Here is a 17,575-nt window from a genome sequence, read left to right on the forward strand (position 1 = left end):
AGAGACAGGCAGATCTCTGTAAGCCTGAGGCTAGCCTGGTCTACAGAGTGAGGTCCAGGACAATCATGGCCACAAAGTAAAACTCTGTCTTGAAGAGAGGGGGAAAAAAAAAGGACATGTATAAGGTAATACTAATACTAAGGTATAAGTATTGGGTCAAAAATTTACATTTCCAATAGTTGAAATAGCTTAAAAGTTTTTATTTAATCTTAGTATAAAAACGTGTCCAGTGGAAGTCATTATTGAGTTCCTGCTACTGTATTCTAATACAGTATTCTCTAATTAGGTAAGATCTAGGCTGATTTCATTTCTATTAAGTCCTAGTACATGCTGGTTTATTAAAATGAGAGCATGTAGATAGCGTTTGTCAAGTCATTTACTAATTAATTATTGTGAAACAGAATTGTAGAATTTCATAACAATATAAATACTGCTGCTATTTTTATTAGTAGTAATGGAAGTTTTTAAATAGTGACATTATTCAGTTGAATGAACATCAAATGTTTATGCTCCATCCAGAGCAATAAATGAACACTGAGGCTGTATTTCAGATTATTCTCTAAATAAAATAACAACTGTCAATATGAAACATGCTTTCAAATCTTGATTAAGAAGTATCTCTTCATCACTTGTACTGAGACTGAGTTCCTCTTCTCTCTACATTACCATTTCCCTCTTGGTTTTCCAAGTATGTACCCTACTCTCAATGTGAAGTAGGAAAAACACCAAGGAAACAATATTATTATTCAAGTTTTTTAACCTTTCATGGCGTGATATTATAGGTTTGCTTTTGGGGATATAAAAGTCAGTAGTTTCCCAAAGTATCTAAACTGTTATTAACAATACCCACAATGCAACAGTTTTTCTATGAGCTGTGTGCTCTACATCAATAGTACCTCATCCTTCATGCACTATTACTGAACTCTCACCATATGCCTGGCCCTCTTCCAGGAGGCAGAAGCCACAGTGAGCAACTTTCTCCTTGCCTGGTGGGTAGGTGAGGATTGCTAGGTAAGGTAAACTATTTAGTATATCTGGTGCAGCATGCTTGGGGTCGGGGAGGGGGGGGTTGTTTTTCAAAGGGAAGGCGAATAGGGAGCACCAAGTGGAGGCCTTACTAGGATAATGACCTCTTTGTACCTGGAGAACTTTCCCAGTGTGGAATGGATGGTATTAAACTCTCAATAGAAGAAAGTTTGTGTAGAGTGTCCAGAGGCCAGTGAGGTGATAAGACACAAAAGGCATGCAGGGAGGAAGGCTGTGACCCACTGTAAGACTCTAGGTCTTAGTGAGTGAGAAGAGCTGTTACAGGAGTGATAATGTTCTGTGTCACAAACCAGAATAATCATCTTGTATTGAAAATAGGCTGCAAAGAAAGGAACATCCGGACCAATTATAAGGCTCTATTAATCATATAAATGTGAAGTGAATGGTCAGATGGTACAGGTGGAGTGGGAGAGAAGAAGTGGATATAGCCTATAATAAAGCTAATATAAACAAGAGAGCCACGTTTAAGCATAGTAAATGTGTACCTTTTTAAGAGGACATTTTTTTCTGGAGGTTGACTGTTCTTTTATAATCAGCTACACACCCTGCTAAGTTGCCAACTAGTTGCTGAGTACCTACCTACCATTAGCTTCCAATCCTTTGCTAGCTTTCCATGTCACTTAAAATATGGACAAAGCATCTCCACCTTCGGTTTTAGAATTCTGGGTGACTGACCCCTCCTCGCCTTCTAAAAACCTCTTCTTCCACTCTTTCATCCACTCTGTCTCAAGGTACTGGGGTTTTCTTGTTTGTTTGTTTGGGGTGGGGTGTTTTAATCCTCTAAGATTGCAGGCCTGTACTTGCCTTGGGACTTTGCAAAGAGTAGTAGTGTTGGTCAGTTAGCACAATTACATGCCTGATTTTTTTTTTTTTCAGCATTAGGGTCCCCATCAGCAAACCAGTCTCAGGCACCAGGCAGTGACTTATTCACTGTCTTACTCCAGTATTTTGTTTATACAAACATGTATATGTATGTGGGAGAAGAGGAGTAGAGTGGGGGAGGGGTGGGTTATCTCCCTTCTCTCACTGGAAATGTAAGCGGTGATTTTGGTGTTGCTGACTTCTCAAATATCAGACCTTAGGACAATGTCTGACATGGTTTCTGCAGTTACTGTTTGTAATGAATTGCTAAAAATGCCTGCATGCACTCATGCCATATGCTCAGGACTCTTGACAGACATCACTGTGGAACCATCTGTGGACTTGGGTTCTGTTCCACTTGTTCCCTTCCCCTTACATTCGCGGCCAAGTTCCTTCTCTGTCTTTAGACTTCGGATAAACTCACAGCCAATGAGTCAACAGTTTTCCATTACCTACAATTTCTGACTTCTCAGTCCAATATATTTCATAGGCTCCATCTTAGGTAGTAATACATCATTAACCTTTTTCTTCTTCTTCCTGCTTTTTTGTTTGTTTTTTTTTTTGTTGTTGTTGTTTTTTGTTTTTTTGAGATGGGTCTTCTATAGCTGGGAGCTTGCTGTGTAATTGAAGCTGGCCTTGAACTCCTGATCTTCCTGCCTCTACCTCCTGAGTACTGGGATCACAGGTGTGTGTCACCATGCCCAAACCATGAATAGCTTTTAACAGCTTTGTCCTTAAAAAGTTACAATATCTCTTTGATTTTGTTTTCTTTCTGTATGTTCTGCAGTTGTATTTCCTATTAAAACAACAGCCATTTTGTTCGGATAAGGAAAAATATTTCTGTGTAATTTAATAACTTCTGGAACTCTACCACCTGAAGGAAAGCCACTGCAGTGACACTTGCCTGTACATATGCATCCCTGTTAAGGTCTATTTAGTAGTTTTGAAAATAGTCGTGTTTTTCTTGTATCCTAGTTGGTGATAGCTGAGGTTGTAAATGCTGTTATATGTGCCATGATCATTTTCAGCAGAAAAGATTGTTCAAGTTTTATTTTTCTCAAATGTAATGATGAATCTTATTAACTTGATTGGAGCTTACTAATGCATGCCTTTAGTTGTGTCTGAGGGGCAGATAGTTGGGGTTTCTAACCTAAAGAATGGTTTAATCAATTAATAGAGTCAAATTTGAATAGACTGTTGGGAGGTGGAGAAAGTCAGTAAAGCTAAGAAAGGGTGTGTGTGCTCCTGGAGGTTCTCTGCTGCCCTGGCATCCCCCATTACTGCCCTCTTTCCTGTCTGCTGTGCTGTGAGCTGCTCTAGACACCTTCCCTGCTGTGATGCACTGAAGTCTCTGAGACTGAGCAAAGTACACTGTCCCCCCAGACCTATGTCAGTGCTCCTCACAGCGATGGTCAGGGTAACCAGCAATCCAGCTTTCCATTCTAAGACAGAAGAGCTACAGTACGGTTTTTAAAGATTCTTTTCTATATCAAGAACTCTTCTCTCACCTATGCCCGCAACCCCAAACCACCTGATCGCAGCATTAGGTAAAATGTTAGTAAGCAGACTAGCGCTCTATTACAGAAACTCAGTAAGCATGAGAGAGAAGTTTACCAAAGTGCATACAGAAAAGGGAACAAATTAAGATGACATTTTCTTCTCAATTAAATCCACCACCTTCTTGAGGGTCTGCTCTGGCCCCTGTCTGTCCTCTCCTTTCAGCTCTCACTCTCAGCTAGCCTACATGATCTGCCTGCTCCCACTAAAAAACGTCACCAACCAACTCTTCCTCCTCAGCACTGCCCTTTTGTCCTGTCCTTCCGTGTTGGTGCTTCTCAACAATATATGCCTGCTCCCTTTTGTCAGCTTATATTCAGTGTAGATACTGAAAATACTTAAGATATAAGTATAATTTAATAAATGAGCTGCATAGCTTTCTCTGTATCCCTTCCATCCTCACCCTGCTCTCTGCCCTCCCAGGTTCTCACAGGGAGGCCCCGTGGATGGTCGCATATGAGATGGCTGTGTCTCATGTTGCTAGGTTTCTGTTGTGCTTGGCAATGTAGGTCAGACCCTCCTTGAAAGTATCCTTTAAGACCTGGGCTCTGTCCTGTTTCTCCTCAGCCCTGAACCGTCCCTTCTATGTCCTTTCATGAGCTCTGTCTGCCCCTTACATGTTTCCTGGGCTCTATCATGAGCCCACCCTCACTCCACTTCACTCCACTCTAAGAAGCAATATTCCTAAGGATTTTCTTACCATAGAGCTCTTTTAGAAAGGATGGGCTTTCAGCTTTTCCTCTAACATGTATTAACTTCTTATAAATATTTATGTTGCAGACCAAACCTGGACCACCAAAAAAGCCAAAGACCCCTTCTGGACAATCAGCATTAGTGTATTGCTACAACTGTGCACAGAAAGGCCATTATGGACATGTAAGTTTGAGTGGCATTTGAATGTAATGCATCTTGTCAGGGAGTGGTTGCTGAAAAGATGATCCCCAAAGGGATGTAACTTGGAACACTTTCTTGTTTATACGCTACTATCCAGTAATAAGACTTAAATTTTCAAGTAATTTACTTCTCCGATTCCTACCAACAAAATCTGACAAAGCATAATCCTATATGAAAACAAATTTAGCTCCTAAAGGTAGTGAGGCAGTCAGCAGCAGCATAGAGTAAGGTCTGTCATTTTTCGTAGCCTTTTACTGAACTATTTATTGGGTTTTCTGCTTGGTTCTTCAGCCTTCCCTGGTACCACCACACTCACTTAAGGTTTTGTTGTTCACATGCAAGCGTGACATTCAGTAGTAACACAGAAATTGTACAGCTTTGGCTCACATACCTACTCTCCAAGTACCTACATTCCCTTCCGGCCAATACTGTGCACTTCGAGACTGAAAGGACCAGGCCGTGTGATGGGTATAAGAAGAGAAGCTTCCTACTGTAAGGTAGTGAGTGTCCTCTAGCCAGTTGCCACAGTAAGCATGAAACAGTAGCAGTTCATCCTAGCTGAGACCTAGTAGGAATAGGCATCACACCCATAACACTGGGAACCGCAAAGTTGTCGAGGAAAAGCAGTGGCTCAGGGAGTAGAAATCCTTGTGCAGGGGATTCCTGTTCTCCACAGAAGCCCTAACAGCCTAGAAACCAAGGCAAACATCAACCAGATCCCATGGAGGGAGGAAGAAACCCTGCAGAGGCTCAGGACACCTCAGCAGAGGTAGAGTGGCCAGTGTTGCAGCCCACCTCTGAATTCCAGCTGTGGCGCCTTTCTAGTACAGGCCTTGGGAGTCCTACAGATGGGAAGAGCAGAAACGCTGAGACAAGAAAAAGTGCTGAGTTTATCTTCTGTGCTCAGGTAGCAGGAACCAGGGGGTGCTGGGTAAAATATAAATGCTAGGAATCGGAATGCGCAGGACCTTAGTGTAATCTTTACTCTGTTCGTGGCAGCCAGGTGACCTAACTACTGTCTTCCCCTCCGGCATTCAGTGTTTGTCTTCAAAGACAAGAAGTTGTACAGCACTGACATTCAGATGCTGTCCCCAGTGTGGTAACCTCACTGTATAAGTAGCGAGATCCTTCAGGATACTTGGTATCGCCTTTGTAGACTTCTCACTGAAAACCTACCTAGAGAAGAGTCTTGTAGGAAATCACCATCCCCAGGTGTCTGTTGTCCTGTGCACGCCTCCTACTGCCAACGCCTTTTAGGAAACACTCATATTAGCAGTCCACTGCCACACACATTACACAGGTGTGTAATTTATATGCTTGCTTATCTCCTTAAAGCAAAAGAGTATACTTTAGCATTTGTGTTCAATTAAAGAAAAACAGTTACAGTTGGATGCTTCCTGCTTACTAGTCACTGCCTTTAATGTAGATGGGAATATCAAGAGCATTTAGAATTTATTCCTGAAATCTGGAGTTAGACAAATTTCAATTTACAGTAAAACAAATTTGGCAGCCATAGTTGAAGGAACTCTAGATTATCCAACACTAATGAAGAAGATCATTGGTGTGGCTAATCCAGAACAGAAGATAAATTATATAGCCAGCTATCAATTATCTGTGTTAATGGAGGAGACCAGTGATGTGGATAATCAAAATATAATTTACATGTAGCTTTGGAAAACATTTGTGATACGATATAGCTCTGTGTAGTTACATCCGTCTAGATAGAACAGTATCCAAATAGGAGGCTACCCCAGTAGTGAAAGATGTCCAAACTCTCCTCCCTGACAGTCTCAGAGACTCAGCCCTCAGATGGTGTTATTGAATCACTTCATATTGCCTTGCCTAACTCCACTCACTCTGCTAGAGAGGGAAGGATAGCAGTAGGCACTGAGAGAAATAGGATGTTCCAGGAGGATGTGAAGGGTGAAGGTGCTGAGAGAATTAAAAGGGTCTGTTGTCATGGGTATCAACTTAGTGGGGTTTTGGTTGGTTGGTTGGTTGGTTTGGTTTGGTTTTTCAAGACAGGGTTTCTCTGTGTAGCCCTGGCTGTCCTGGAACTCACTCTGTAGACCAGGCTGACCTCGAACTCAGAAATCTGCCTGCCTCTGCCTCCCGAGTGCTGGGATTAAAGGCGTGCGCCACCATGCCTGGCTCATTCGGATTTTCTTAAGTACTTAGTTAAGAAATGCTGAACATTAGGAAAGAAGTCTCAGGCAAGATGTTAGAAGGCAGATAAGAAGGTCCCAGAGGAAAGTCTGAAAGAGGTGTTTCAGGCTCCCTTGCCACATCTGTTGGTGTCACCTAGTGTGTGGGGGATAATTAAAGCCAAAGGGCAGAGATTGGGGAAAAGACATAGGAAAATCAGTCACAGGAGAAACGAGTGAAAGAATTGATCTCAGTGTGGTTAAGGGAGTAACGAGAAGAGAAAGTTTTCTTCAAGCCTTCTCAGAATTACCCAGGACCATTTTCCAAGTAGATATAGCCTACCACCAACCTCACCATAAGAATCCTTAGCCCAGGACCAAGAAGGCACATGGGAGGCCGTAGACTGACTGGGGGAGCAGGAGGTGAAGGGAATGGGCAGAGGGAACAAAGAATATGCTCAATACACAGTATGTTCCATAAGACATCCTTAGTTAAAAAAAAAAAAAAAAACACTGTCCCAGTAACTAAGGAGCGTGGAGTTAAAATAAGCTGGTCTATGTGTGTAGAGAAAAAAAACAGCAGCTCCCAGCCACAGTTTGAGGCTAGGAGGAAGAGGGCAGGAAAGAGCATCTGCTGTGAGGACGACTGAAGGCCACAGACAGGAAAGGACAAAGGATTCACATGATGCTAAAAACTCCAACTGAGTACAGGAAAGTCAAGGTGGCACCCACCCCTCCATGCTGTTAACTCAGACTGGGGGAGGGCCTTGGCAGAGAGTACTAAGGGAAGAAATCCAGGGCCTGAAAGATAGTATAGGAGCATATAGGGCTTTTGGATTGGCTAGTCTCTTACCATGGTAGCAAGAACGACTTCATCAGACACTGCATGCCATGTTTGTGGGTGGGACTCACTTCTAATCAGCACAGACCAGACGTTCATGAAAAGGTTTGTTGATCAATGCAAACTTGTGATGTCATTCTTTCACATTCAATTGCAGGAGTGTACAGAGAGACGAATGTTTAACCAGACGTTTCCCACATCTCCATTCATATATTGCTATGACGGCAAACATGACATCCAGCAAAGGGATCGGAGAATCAGGCGAAAGGTGAAAGGTTCGTCATTAAACTTCTGGTTACATCACTTTTGCAGCAGCTCCAAAAAAAAATCTTTTTATACTATCTCTACCATTTTTAACTTTTTCTTTTGGCTTATATTCTCTTGAGTTCAGGCCCTTTTAAATGGTGCTGCTACTCATCTGTGTGGCTTGTATTCCTAGTACAGCGGAGACATGAGAGGGCGTAACTGACGGGCAGGCTCAATGTAAGATTGCCAGAAAAGCTGAGCTGTCCGCTCTGAAGTAAAGGGCCTGGCTGCGCGCTGACAGTGAGCATTGATAATATAATGTGAGAATATATATTGATAAAGTATAGTATGAGAAAAGTAATTGTTTTCTTTTTAGGTAGGTTTGACACTTTGAGGCTTTGGAACTTATTTTATGCTTAAGCTTAGGCTAAGTTTCTCCTGACCACTTCTGTGATATTCCAATGTTCTGTTAGTCTCCACACCTCACCTTAGCCTCACTGCTTCTGTCAGATGCTCAGAACAACTTACCAGGTCCTAACAAGATGCACTGCAGCAGCAGATGGCACTGAAACCTCTGAGCTATGCACACAGGAACGCACACATCAGAGAACTCCCCACCCAGCAGCCACTTCTCTGTAGGAATAATATCCTGGGTGCTGGGTTATCACATCAGAGAAGATGGCCAGGCTCAGCCTTAAAGGGTGATGGAAATGTCATGTGAAACCGTGCAAAGGCCATTTGTACATCTTGCTTCACCTCATCTTCTCAGGCTGACCCTTCCCTGGAGGAACTTGAATAGGTCAGACATCCCTGCTGCTCTGGTCTTCATTGTCTAACATTGTAAAGATATGTTGAATAGAAGAAATTATAATAATAGTAATATGGATTTAGAATGTGTCCCCATTTTTAGCAGTCTGGATTGTAAGGGGTGCCATTTGTCCATGTGTCTGAATGTCTGCCGCCTCTCTCTGCTAAGTTATTTCCAAGAATGCAAGAACTCTGCATGGACTAAATAGGCAAAATACTTTTATATCTTACAGATATCAAGAAAAATGGAGATTTTCCAAGGCAGTTCAAAAGACCACATGTAGAAGAGACAGATAAGAGGCGCCACCACGATATGAGAAAAAGCCATTCCTCAAGAAAACACAGGAGGTGGCCTGGAGAAAATAAAGAAACACAGAAAGAAAAGACCAGGAGTACAGAAGGCAAGACACACAGGAAGGGTCACCAGCCTCGGGGTGAGGATGAAGACTTCCCCAGGGGCTCAAAACCCAACTCCTCTGACTGTGTAAACAACCAGAAGCCTTCCAGGTCCCTCCACCATGCATCCCATTACCACAGGCTGAGAGAAGAGAGGCTTCTCAGGGAGAGCAAACAGAGCAAGCCAAAGAAAAGGAAGTACACAGAGGACGGCAGCCAGGATGAGCTGTTCCTTATTAAGCAAAGGAAGAAGAAACCAAAGCCGAGTGGTTTCTGACCTGGCCTTCCTTCGCTTCAGTGTCCTGGAAGTGCTTAAGTATCTGTTAAATGCAGAGACACTGGGGATTGAACGCTGAGTCCCAGCCATGCCTGAAGTTGCTGTACAGAGACCACAGGCTGAGGTAGAAAATTGTCTTTTCATGAAAATCTTTTTAAATGCTTTGAAAAAATTACAAGCTCATCAAATGAATTCATCTACAATGTTTGAGGACTTAAAAGCTCATTGGAAGAGAGTTTGTTATTAAAGAAAAGTCACCACTTTTTTGTAGCTTTTTTTTTTTTTTTTTTTTAAGAACACTGGAAAAATCAATGAAAATCCAAGCCCAGCTTTGCTCGCATCAGAGGCTGTTGGAATCTTTCTCTGTACAGAACAGCGTGTGAAATGAAGCTGTCACCATTGAATTCTGCAGGAGGTGGAGGAGAGGCCATAGCAAAATACACATACAAGATATATGCAGTGTGGGCGTGCAGCACGGAGGTGTAAGAGGCATCCTCAAACTTGGGAGTGCAATCACAGGGACACTGTTGTTACTGGTTAACAGCCGTAGTTGAAGAAATCGGGATAAATATTGCCAACCTAATCTGTTCTCGTGGATCTTTTTAAACACTGCAACGCTATTTAGAATCTTTTGTACTTGTGAGCCTTTTTTACACTTGTGAAAGCCTAATGTTAGAATAAGAAAAATAAAATGCCTAAAACCATGTGTAAATGTGTTTATTGTTACAAAAGACAAAGAGAGCCTGGGTACCAGAGAACATAGTTGGCTTAGGCAGGTCGCTACAGTCACGCCTTCGTTATCAGATAGGAAAGAGGCTGAGCTCCTTCACCTGTGGGCATAGAGATAAGCCTGTTTTCTGTTAAGGGAAGAAAAGAAACAGAAGCCCCTTCCTGGGTCTTTATACCCAAAAGTCTGGTGAAAATTGTCACTAGCTCAGTTTATCCACACAAAGGCTCTTTGCATACAAGGATGAAGAAGTCACCAGAGGGAAAACCCAGTCTAAAACAAAACGGCTCTGTATGATCATCTAAGATATCGAAGACTAAGCTCTTCTTGTCTCTGGTCCACTTGGATCACGGCAGCCTGCAGAGCCTGAACCACCACCATTAGTGTCTGGCAGTCTCAGTTCGGAGTGTCTCAGTCTCAAGGCTGCCAGTGGACCATGCCACTAGCTATATGCCTACATTAATATGCAGCCCTTTTTGTCTGTCTGCTCGCTTGATAGACCAACATTACATAACCATTTTAAGGGGGAAAAGGTTAGAAGGGAAAATTTAAAAAATATGTGATTTTACCCACAGATGTAAAATTCTTAATGACCAACCCTCCAGACTTCTCTCTTTTCCTGTTGAGCATTTTGGAGGTCTCTGATCTTACTATTTTTAAATTTATATCTTCTCCATCTATTCACCTGTAATAAAAATGGAACTTACAGATGAGAACATGAATTTATTTCATGAAAGTTTAACTATACATTGCCAGAATGCTTGCCCGTTTTCCTAGTCATTAACATGGTATGTTACCATTCCTTTTTCACTTTGCCACTCTGAGGAGCAAAGAATCATCCTCTGTTAGGGCTGCTGTGGACGCCATGTAATTAGACAGGGTGTGGCTGTCCACTGTTGAGAAGAAGATAAAACCCATCTCAAAAAGGGGGGATATGGGGGTAGGAAGCTATTCTGATGAGAACTTTTAATAATAAAGCAAGTCAAATCTTTCCAGATAAGCAACCCCAGACACAAAGCTGGAGAATGTTAAAAGGACTACAAGAATATCTGGCACCCAATACGGTAACTCAATGGAATACTACTGAAAATACCAGTCATCGGTCAACAAAAAAAAACCCACCGGCAATAAGGAGTCTTGGTCTGTAGCTGGAGCCCATAGCCTCCTCTCAGGATTTTCCATTGGAATGTTGGTGAAGGCAACCACTGAGGAGAATGTTAGTGTTACCTCTCATCTGTCTCCCGTGTGCAGAACAGCCCCATAGTGTCTTGTCTTCCTATGCTTGGCCTTTCATTACATTACCAGTGTTTGAGACATGTGCTGAACACATCTTACTCAGCTAAAACAAACAGTGGTTCTATGACCTGAAGATCTGCAGAGTAGGCCTCTGTGTGCCACTCAGCCATCTAAAGGTATAATCAAAATAAGGGTTAGGGTTCTATCTATCAAAATAATAGATACAAAAGCTGCTGGGGATGGGAGGGTTTGCAGATAAGTGCTGAGCCGGGAGCGTACTTGGGGTTTAAGAGCACGAATATATATATATATTCGTGTGTGTGTGTGTGTGTGTGTGTATGCTTAATTGCTCTCCAACCCAAAGACTTAAAAGGGATGGAGCAGACATTTCCAAGAAAACCTAGTAAAGTAGGGAGGATGAGAGCTGGAGCCCAGCCAAGCCAGAGTAGCTTCCTGGCTTCCCAGAAGAGAAGGCTGCAGAGCCAACCTCAGTTGTTCACCCCCATGTGTGAGGAGCTCCTTTTCCCACCTGGGTGGGAGCCACGGGCAGTGGCTACAGCACTCAGGAGAGCTTTGCTTCAGTGGAAAGGGAAATACAGCTAAAGGTCTAAACTATTCTGTTCCTTGTTTAAAAGCAAAACTGGGGAGGACTGTCGATGTAACTGAGTTGGTAGAGGGCTTGCCTAACATGCACAACGTCACACAATGTGTGTGTGTGTGTGTGTGTGTGTGTGTGTGTGTGTGTGTGTGTGTGTGTGTGTGTGTGTATTAACTTCAAACCCCGAAGTTTAAAAAAAAAAAAAAAAAGTCCCTTTCACAGATTCAATCTATTGAAAACAATCTGGAAAATCTGGGTGAGGTCAAGATTATTCAGTGGCCCATGAGCCATCTTCATTTTTGTTTCTTCCTTGGCTGTATAGAGCCAGAGGGAAACTAGGATTAGAAGGCCAGTGTCCACCCAGGGTCTGGATGGCTGCTCCCTGGCCCCACACCTCAGCAGCTGGTTCTTTCCACAGGTCTTGTCTTCAGCCTCTACTTATTCACATGTTTAGGACCTAACCCTGTGTGATGACACTGCCACAGGTCTTAAATGACAGTCTTGTCTCGGTGCCGATGAATAGTGACACACACCCCCGTAAGCTCTCAGCACCCCTCAGAAACTCTGTAAAGTGGGTTTTGGTTGCCAGGTTAAGCCATTACTTTCTTATCCATCCCTACAACACCCAGAAGCCTCCAACAGATGCACCCTCCTCTGGCCTCAACATAACCCTTTACGGCTGATAGGGCTCTCCTGGCCATTTTTGCTATCTTCTTTGCACCTCAAGAGACAGCCCTGGCTGTTTGGATAACTCTTCCTTCTACTCACGGAGCAGACTACTTTGCTGGTCTCACTACACCCTGGCTTACACGTACAAATGAGGAAAAATCGTCAGATTGTGAGAGCCAGAGAGTCCTAGTGCTAACCACCAGAGAGCCCACAAAGGACTGACAATGAACGCCATAGCCTGGGCACCGATTAGAATGGCCTATGATGGGCTTCTCTGAAACTAAAGGCCATTTAGCCAACACTGGAGCATCAGAAGTTTGAACATCTTGTTTTTTGAGTTTTAGATTTGGTGCTTTGGGGTTTTTTGGGGGGGGAGGGGTTTGTTCAGTTTTTTGTTTGTTTGTTTGTTTGTTTGTTTGTTGAGACAGGGTTTCTCTGTGTAGCCTTAGCTGTCCTGGAACTCACTTTGTAGACCAGGCTGGCCTCGAACTCAGAAATCTGCCTGCCTCTGCCTCCCAAGTGCTGGGATTAAGGGCACGTGCCACCACCGACCAGCACCATGTTATATTCAAGCTGAGGCCATTTCAGGTTTAACTAGAATTTGATATCCTTGATGCAGAATCCCATGGAAAATTACCAAACTCTATTCTAGAAACCCAAGGTCAAGATGCTGCAGCTCACTGGGCAGTGGTGGCACACGCCTTCCAAGCTCCAAGTCTATATAGCTCTGTGTTGAAGGAGAGAGGGAGGAAGGAGAGACAAATGGTGACAGGGAGAGAAGCAGGAGACTGCTTCCCAGTCGGAATCCACTGCTTATTGGAGAAGCCCTGTTCCAATGAGCTGTCATGACCTGTCAGCTTGGTTCCCTGCCCTCAGATGAAATCACGTCTCAGAACACCTGCCCAGCAGCCTCAGTACTTTGAACAACTTCAGCTTAGCCTCAATGACAAGGAAACTCGGAGGACAGTGAGGTTGTCATCCTCTTGGTAGCAAGGGGCTGTGAAGGAAACCCAGCTTCCAGGGAGAGTGGACCAAGAGCCAAAAGGAGCCTCCCCTGGGTCTTCTGTGGATACTCATAACCCTGGGGACCAGAAGTGTTACCCATGCTTAACCAAACATTTCAGAAAAGTCCTCCCCCATCACCACAGTGCCCTGGGGAGAGGGGATGGAGCAGGGCCACCTAAAACTGAAGCTGTCCGAATATCCCCTCATTCTTCCCAGTAGCCATCACCTGGCAAGGCTTGCCGGCTTTCATCTTTCTGGGAAGATGCCAGACTTGCCTCTACCTCAGCCTCCTTACATACCCCCATGCTCTTCCTCCACACGCACCCAGTGGAGCCTCAGAGACTTAGGAACCCACAGGCTTCCTGGACAAGTCATAGGTCACCAGCCTTCTGTGTCTATAACCAGTTAATCATCTCCCCTGGGGGTCTGCATGACAGTCCTCCTGCACTTAACTGCTTAGGGACTTTTCTGGTTTCTCACCTCAATTAACCCTGGCTTCCTGGGTGACTCTGGATCCCCACAGCAGAACCAGACTTGAAATCCCACCTGCCGGTGCTGCACGAGGCCCATCTTTTCTTGATCCTTTCTCTCCCATCCACAAGACCGTAAACACCACCATCTTAATAAGGATGGGTGAGCTCTCCACTACATCAGTATTTGTGACATTCTGGTTGCTAACAACTCTGCAAAAGATGGCCTAGCCTACTCTGTTCTCTTCTCCGTGTTCATACATCAAGTGAGGCATGGAGATGGAGCCCTTCCCACCAGCCCTCCTGCCTCTCTCTGCTGAGCCTCATCAACAGAAAATGGTTTTTGAAAATTTCGACAGGCCAGGAGTATGGAAAAGGTTTAGTATTGAGCCTCTTGATCCCTCCAAACACCTGCTCAGGTGGCGGCTACCTGTAGCATCCACAGCACAGGCAGCATGAACTGGGCTGTAGCGTAGGGACCCAGAAGGATCAGCTCCTGGCCCTAACGAGGCTCCATCCTTTCTCCTTCTCAGTGAGGTACATGAGCACCGCCCCCCCCCCTGGAGTGACAATTCCCAGAGTTGCTGTACGGAACCAAGGAGCAGATGAACACAAGCGTCAGGTACCAGACTTTCAGTGGGAGGCAAACCAGAGGGAATGCAGACCAAAGAAACAGGATACCTGCAAGACCTCAAATTTTGGGGGCCAGCATCCAACACTTGGCACCTACTGAGGTCTCCAGTCCAAAGAAACTGCCGCAACACAGCATTCTGTAAGTTGGAGGATTTTCAGAGATTATCAGTTCCAGAAACTTCCTTAGTACATATGGGAACCCCACCCCATACTCAGATGCAGCCTCTTATCCCACACTGAGTCAGAGGCAGGTCCAGGCCCTTGACTCTCAGTGTGGGACTTTTTCTGTGACTGGGAAGTCGGCTGTGGGAGCAGGCTCATCGATGGCTGGGTACTGAGCTTCGGAAGCCCGGCCTAGAAGCCGGTGACACAGAAACATCACAGTACAGGGGTTAGACTGCGACATCAGGCTCGAGACACCAAAATGAATCCAGAGTAAGGAGGGAAAAAAAAAAAAAAAAAAGGCTGTGAAAGTGAAATTAGCCATTTGTGAGAGGAGGAAACTGAAAATGTGCTCTCCGACCCATGCAAATCACCCGGGGTCTTTTGTCTGCACCTGCGACTGCTCACACACACAGACTACCCAGGGCCTAGGTTCCCACACAGGCAGTCCGCACTGGGGCTACACGGCAGGTGGGAGGAACAGCATCTCCCTCCACCGTGGGCAATCCTCAGATCTAAGCAGTACTTGCAGGGGCTCTGCCCTTCCGAAAGATGCTGGGTTCGATTGCAGCAGCCCCTTCTGTGGGCTGGTCAAGACAACCCTTATTAGGAACAACCCCTGTTTAAGACATCATCGCAGGCTCCGTCAGCTCCCACGTCCCGTCTGCTCTCCTCCTGCCTCTCTGCCTTGAGTTCCACCTCTAGAAACCTACCCTCGCGTGGGAATTTGCTCGTCCCTATGTTCCTGCTGGAAATACCTCCTCCCCTTACTAGAAATACCCCCACCCCTGCTAGAAGCTCAGTGTAAGCTCTGGAAGCCGAGCTTAGAGGCTGGTGACATCAGAGAGCACAAGGCTTACCCAGACACCATCCCCGTCTCTCGGCTGGGCCTCCTGCCTCCGCACTACCTCGGCCTTTGACTGGTTTATAACTGTTGGCCTGCATTCATCCAGCACTATCTCCTTTACCTAGACCAGCCCCTACATCTGGACCTCTATTTCGTAGACCCATCCCGATGCCCTCCTTTGAGCTAGGGACTATACTTAGAGACCCCAGCCAGCCAAAGAAGGAGTCCCTAAAGAGTCGTTGGAAGTCATATACCTGCCCTTCTTGTCTCAGATGTCACTGGGAAAAGATGGGTGACTGTAACAGAATCTCTTCACACATCTCCATTTACTACCCTAAACAACTCAATAAGAGGCGACTTTTTTTTTTTCAAGTTCCTACCTTGGTGCCAGCACCTTACCAGGCATGGCCAACACAGATCTACTCCCCATGACAGAGATATGCCAGTAGCAGACAAGAGGAGAAACTGTGGTACACAGAGGGTGTTCTTCACGGGTGCAGTAGTAAAAGCAGGGAACAGAGCTTATGCTGACACAGGAAAGGCCATTGGTGTCCCTAGGCTTTGTCATGTGTGGGTAGAGCATCAAGTGAGTGGCTCAGCAGACAGGAAGGGGCCAGAGCGAGCAAGGGCTGGGCAGGGGGCAGGACTTCATCATGCTGGCCAGCCTGGCACAGCTGGGAAGCAAGTTCACTCTCACAAGCATCCTCAGAGCTGGGTGAGTCACGGGCACCCCTCTTTCCTCAAAGTCTCACAGAAATATTGATTCAGGATCTGTCCCTCCTGTGAAGACATGAGCATATCAGAGGCCGTTCCCAGGCTGCCATTACTATAGACTGGTCCCACTGTTTTTGGCCTCCATCATGGCCGTAGCAGCCACTGCATGGTGCGCTTCTGTCTCTGTGTTCTTTAGCTCTGCATGTCTGAGACTCACCCATGGATACAGTGGTTTTTAACTTGCTTTGTTGCAAACATTTCGATCGAGGTGCTAAACTTGGAAGAGTCTGAACTCAACAATAGTTTCCTAATCGCCCCACCACAGAGGCAGGCTTCTCAATAAAATGAGCTTTTATCCCCTTCTTGAGAAGGCTTACCCAGAACATAAGCATGGAGGACCACAATGTACAGCAAGCACCCCACATCTTACTCCAGTCTTCGGCTTAAGAGGCCCGATTAAACCCGGAGTGGATTTTCTATGCCCCATGGTTTTCCCATTTTGTCTTTTAATTTTTACTTTAAGGACTTTAATTTTAACAAAAGAGCCAAATTACCACCAAGCTTAAAATGAACTTGTTTAGGGGAGTTAAAAACAAGCTTTAGAGTATGGAGCTGTAATTGACATTGGAAGGGGATAATTACATGGCCCCCGTGTCCTCTGCCTCACATTTTGCAAAGAGTGAGGCCCAGAGAGATCAGCAGGCAGGTGTCTGATCCACAGTGTGTGATGGATGCCCCACTCCCAGCCTGAACACAGGACCAGAGACGTCAGGACCCATCAGCCTGGGTCTCAGACACCGCAGTGCCAATCAGTAGGCGATAGGTTGGTTGATGGGATGAAAACACAGAAAGGGGGGCATGAGGGGGCACATGAGACAACGGTCCTCAGACCACACTGGGGTCCGGACTTAGGAAAAGCCGAAAAGGCTGCACTCAAGCTCGGTGACAGCAGAGGACAGGCTTGGGCTCCCAGGACTTGCTTTGTTATGGGGTAAACTGTGTTCCCAAAGATGCCTGTGTTGATGTTCTACTCCCCAGTACTTCAGAATGGGGGTATACTTGGAGATTGCACCTTCAAAGTAGAGATTAAGCTATAATGGGAGGGGGCAGGTACAGGGAACTTTGATCTAATCTGAATAACATCTTTATGAGACCAGGAGACAAGGACACAGGATACTTGGGAGCACAAAGGTTTCCATATGAAGAGGAACCAAGAGGATCACCATCTGCAAGAAAGAGATAAACTCACCCCACCCCACCACCAGCCCCTGCTGGCACCATGACCTTAGGTTTCTGTGGTTGAAACCACTCAAGCTGTGGCGTGTTTCTAAGGCAGCCTGGCAGTTAGTGCCCCCCCACACGCATACACACACACACACACACACACACACATTTGCCGATTTGTCCCAGTGTCTTCACCTCTAGGCCTTTACCCTAAAGGTTA

The 17,575-nt window shown here is 45.2% G+C and overlaps 1 protein-coding gene across 3 annotated transcripts in view; it reads left to right on the forward strand.

Annotated features, from left to right (window-relative positions):
- Zcchc7 (zinc finger CCHC-type containing 7) overlaps window positions 1-9,378 on the forward strand; it is a 173,225-nt gene extending 163,847 nt beyond the window's left edge. For all 3 annotated transcript variants that reach the window (XM_029533296.1, XM_021222161.2, XM_029533297.1), the window contains exons 7-9: window positions 4,246-4,341; window positions 7,502-7,619; window positions 8,631-9,378. In XM_029533296.1, the coding sequence (XP_029389156.1) occupies window positions 4,246-4,341; window positions 7,502-7,619; window positions 8,631-9,070 (654 nt within the window). In that variant the 3' untranslated portion in view covers window positions 9,071-9,378. The remainder of the gene's footprint in view (window positions 1-4,245; window positions 4,342-7,501; window positions 7,620-8,630) is intronic.
- Window positions 9,379-17,575: the final 8,197 nt, after the last annotated feature.

The sequence above is a fragment of the Mus pahari genome, chromosome 22, assembly GCF_900095145.1.
Source record: "Mus pahari chromosome 22, PAHARI_EIJ_v1.1, whole genome shotgun sequence".
Classification (NCBI taxonomy): domain Eukaryota; kingdom Metazoa; phylum Chordata; class Mammalia; order Rodentia; family Muridae; genus Mus; species Mus pahari.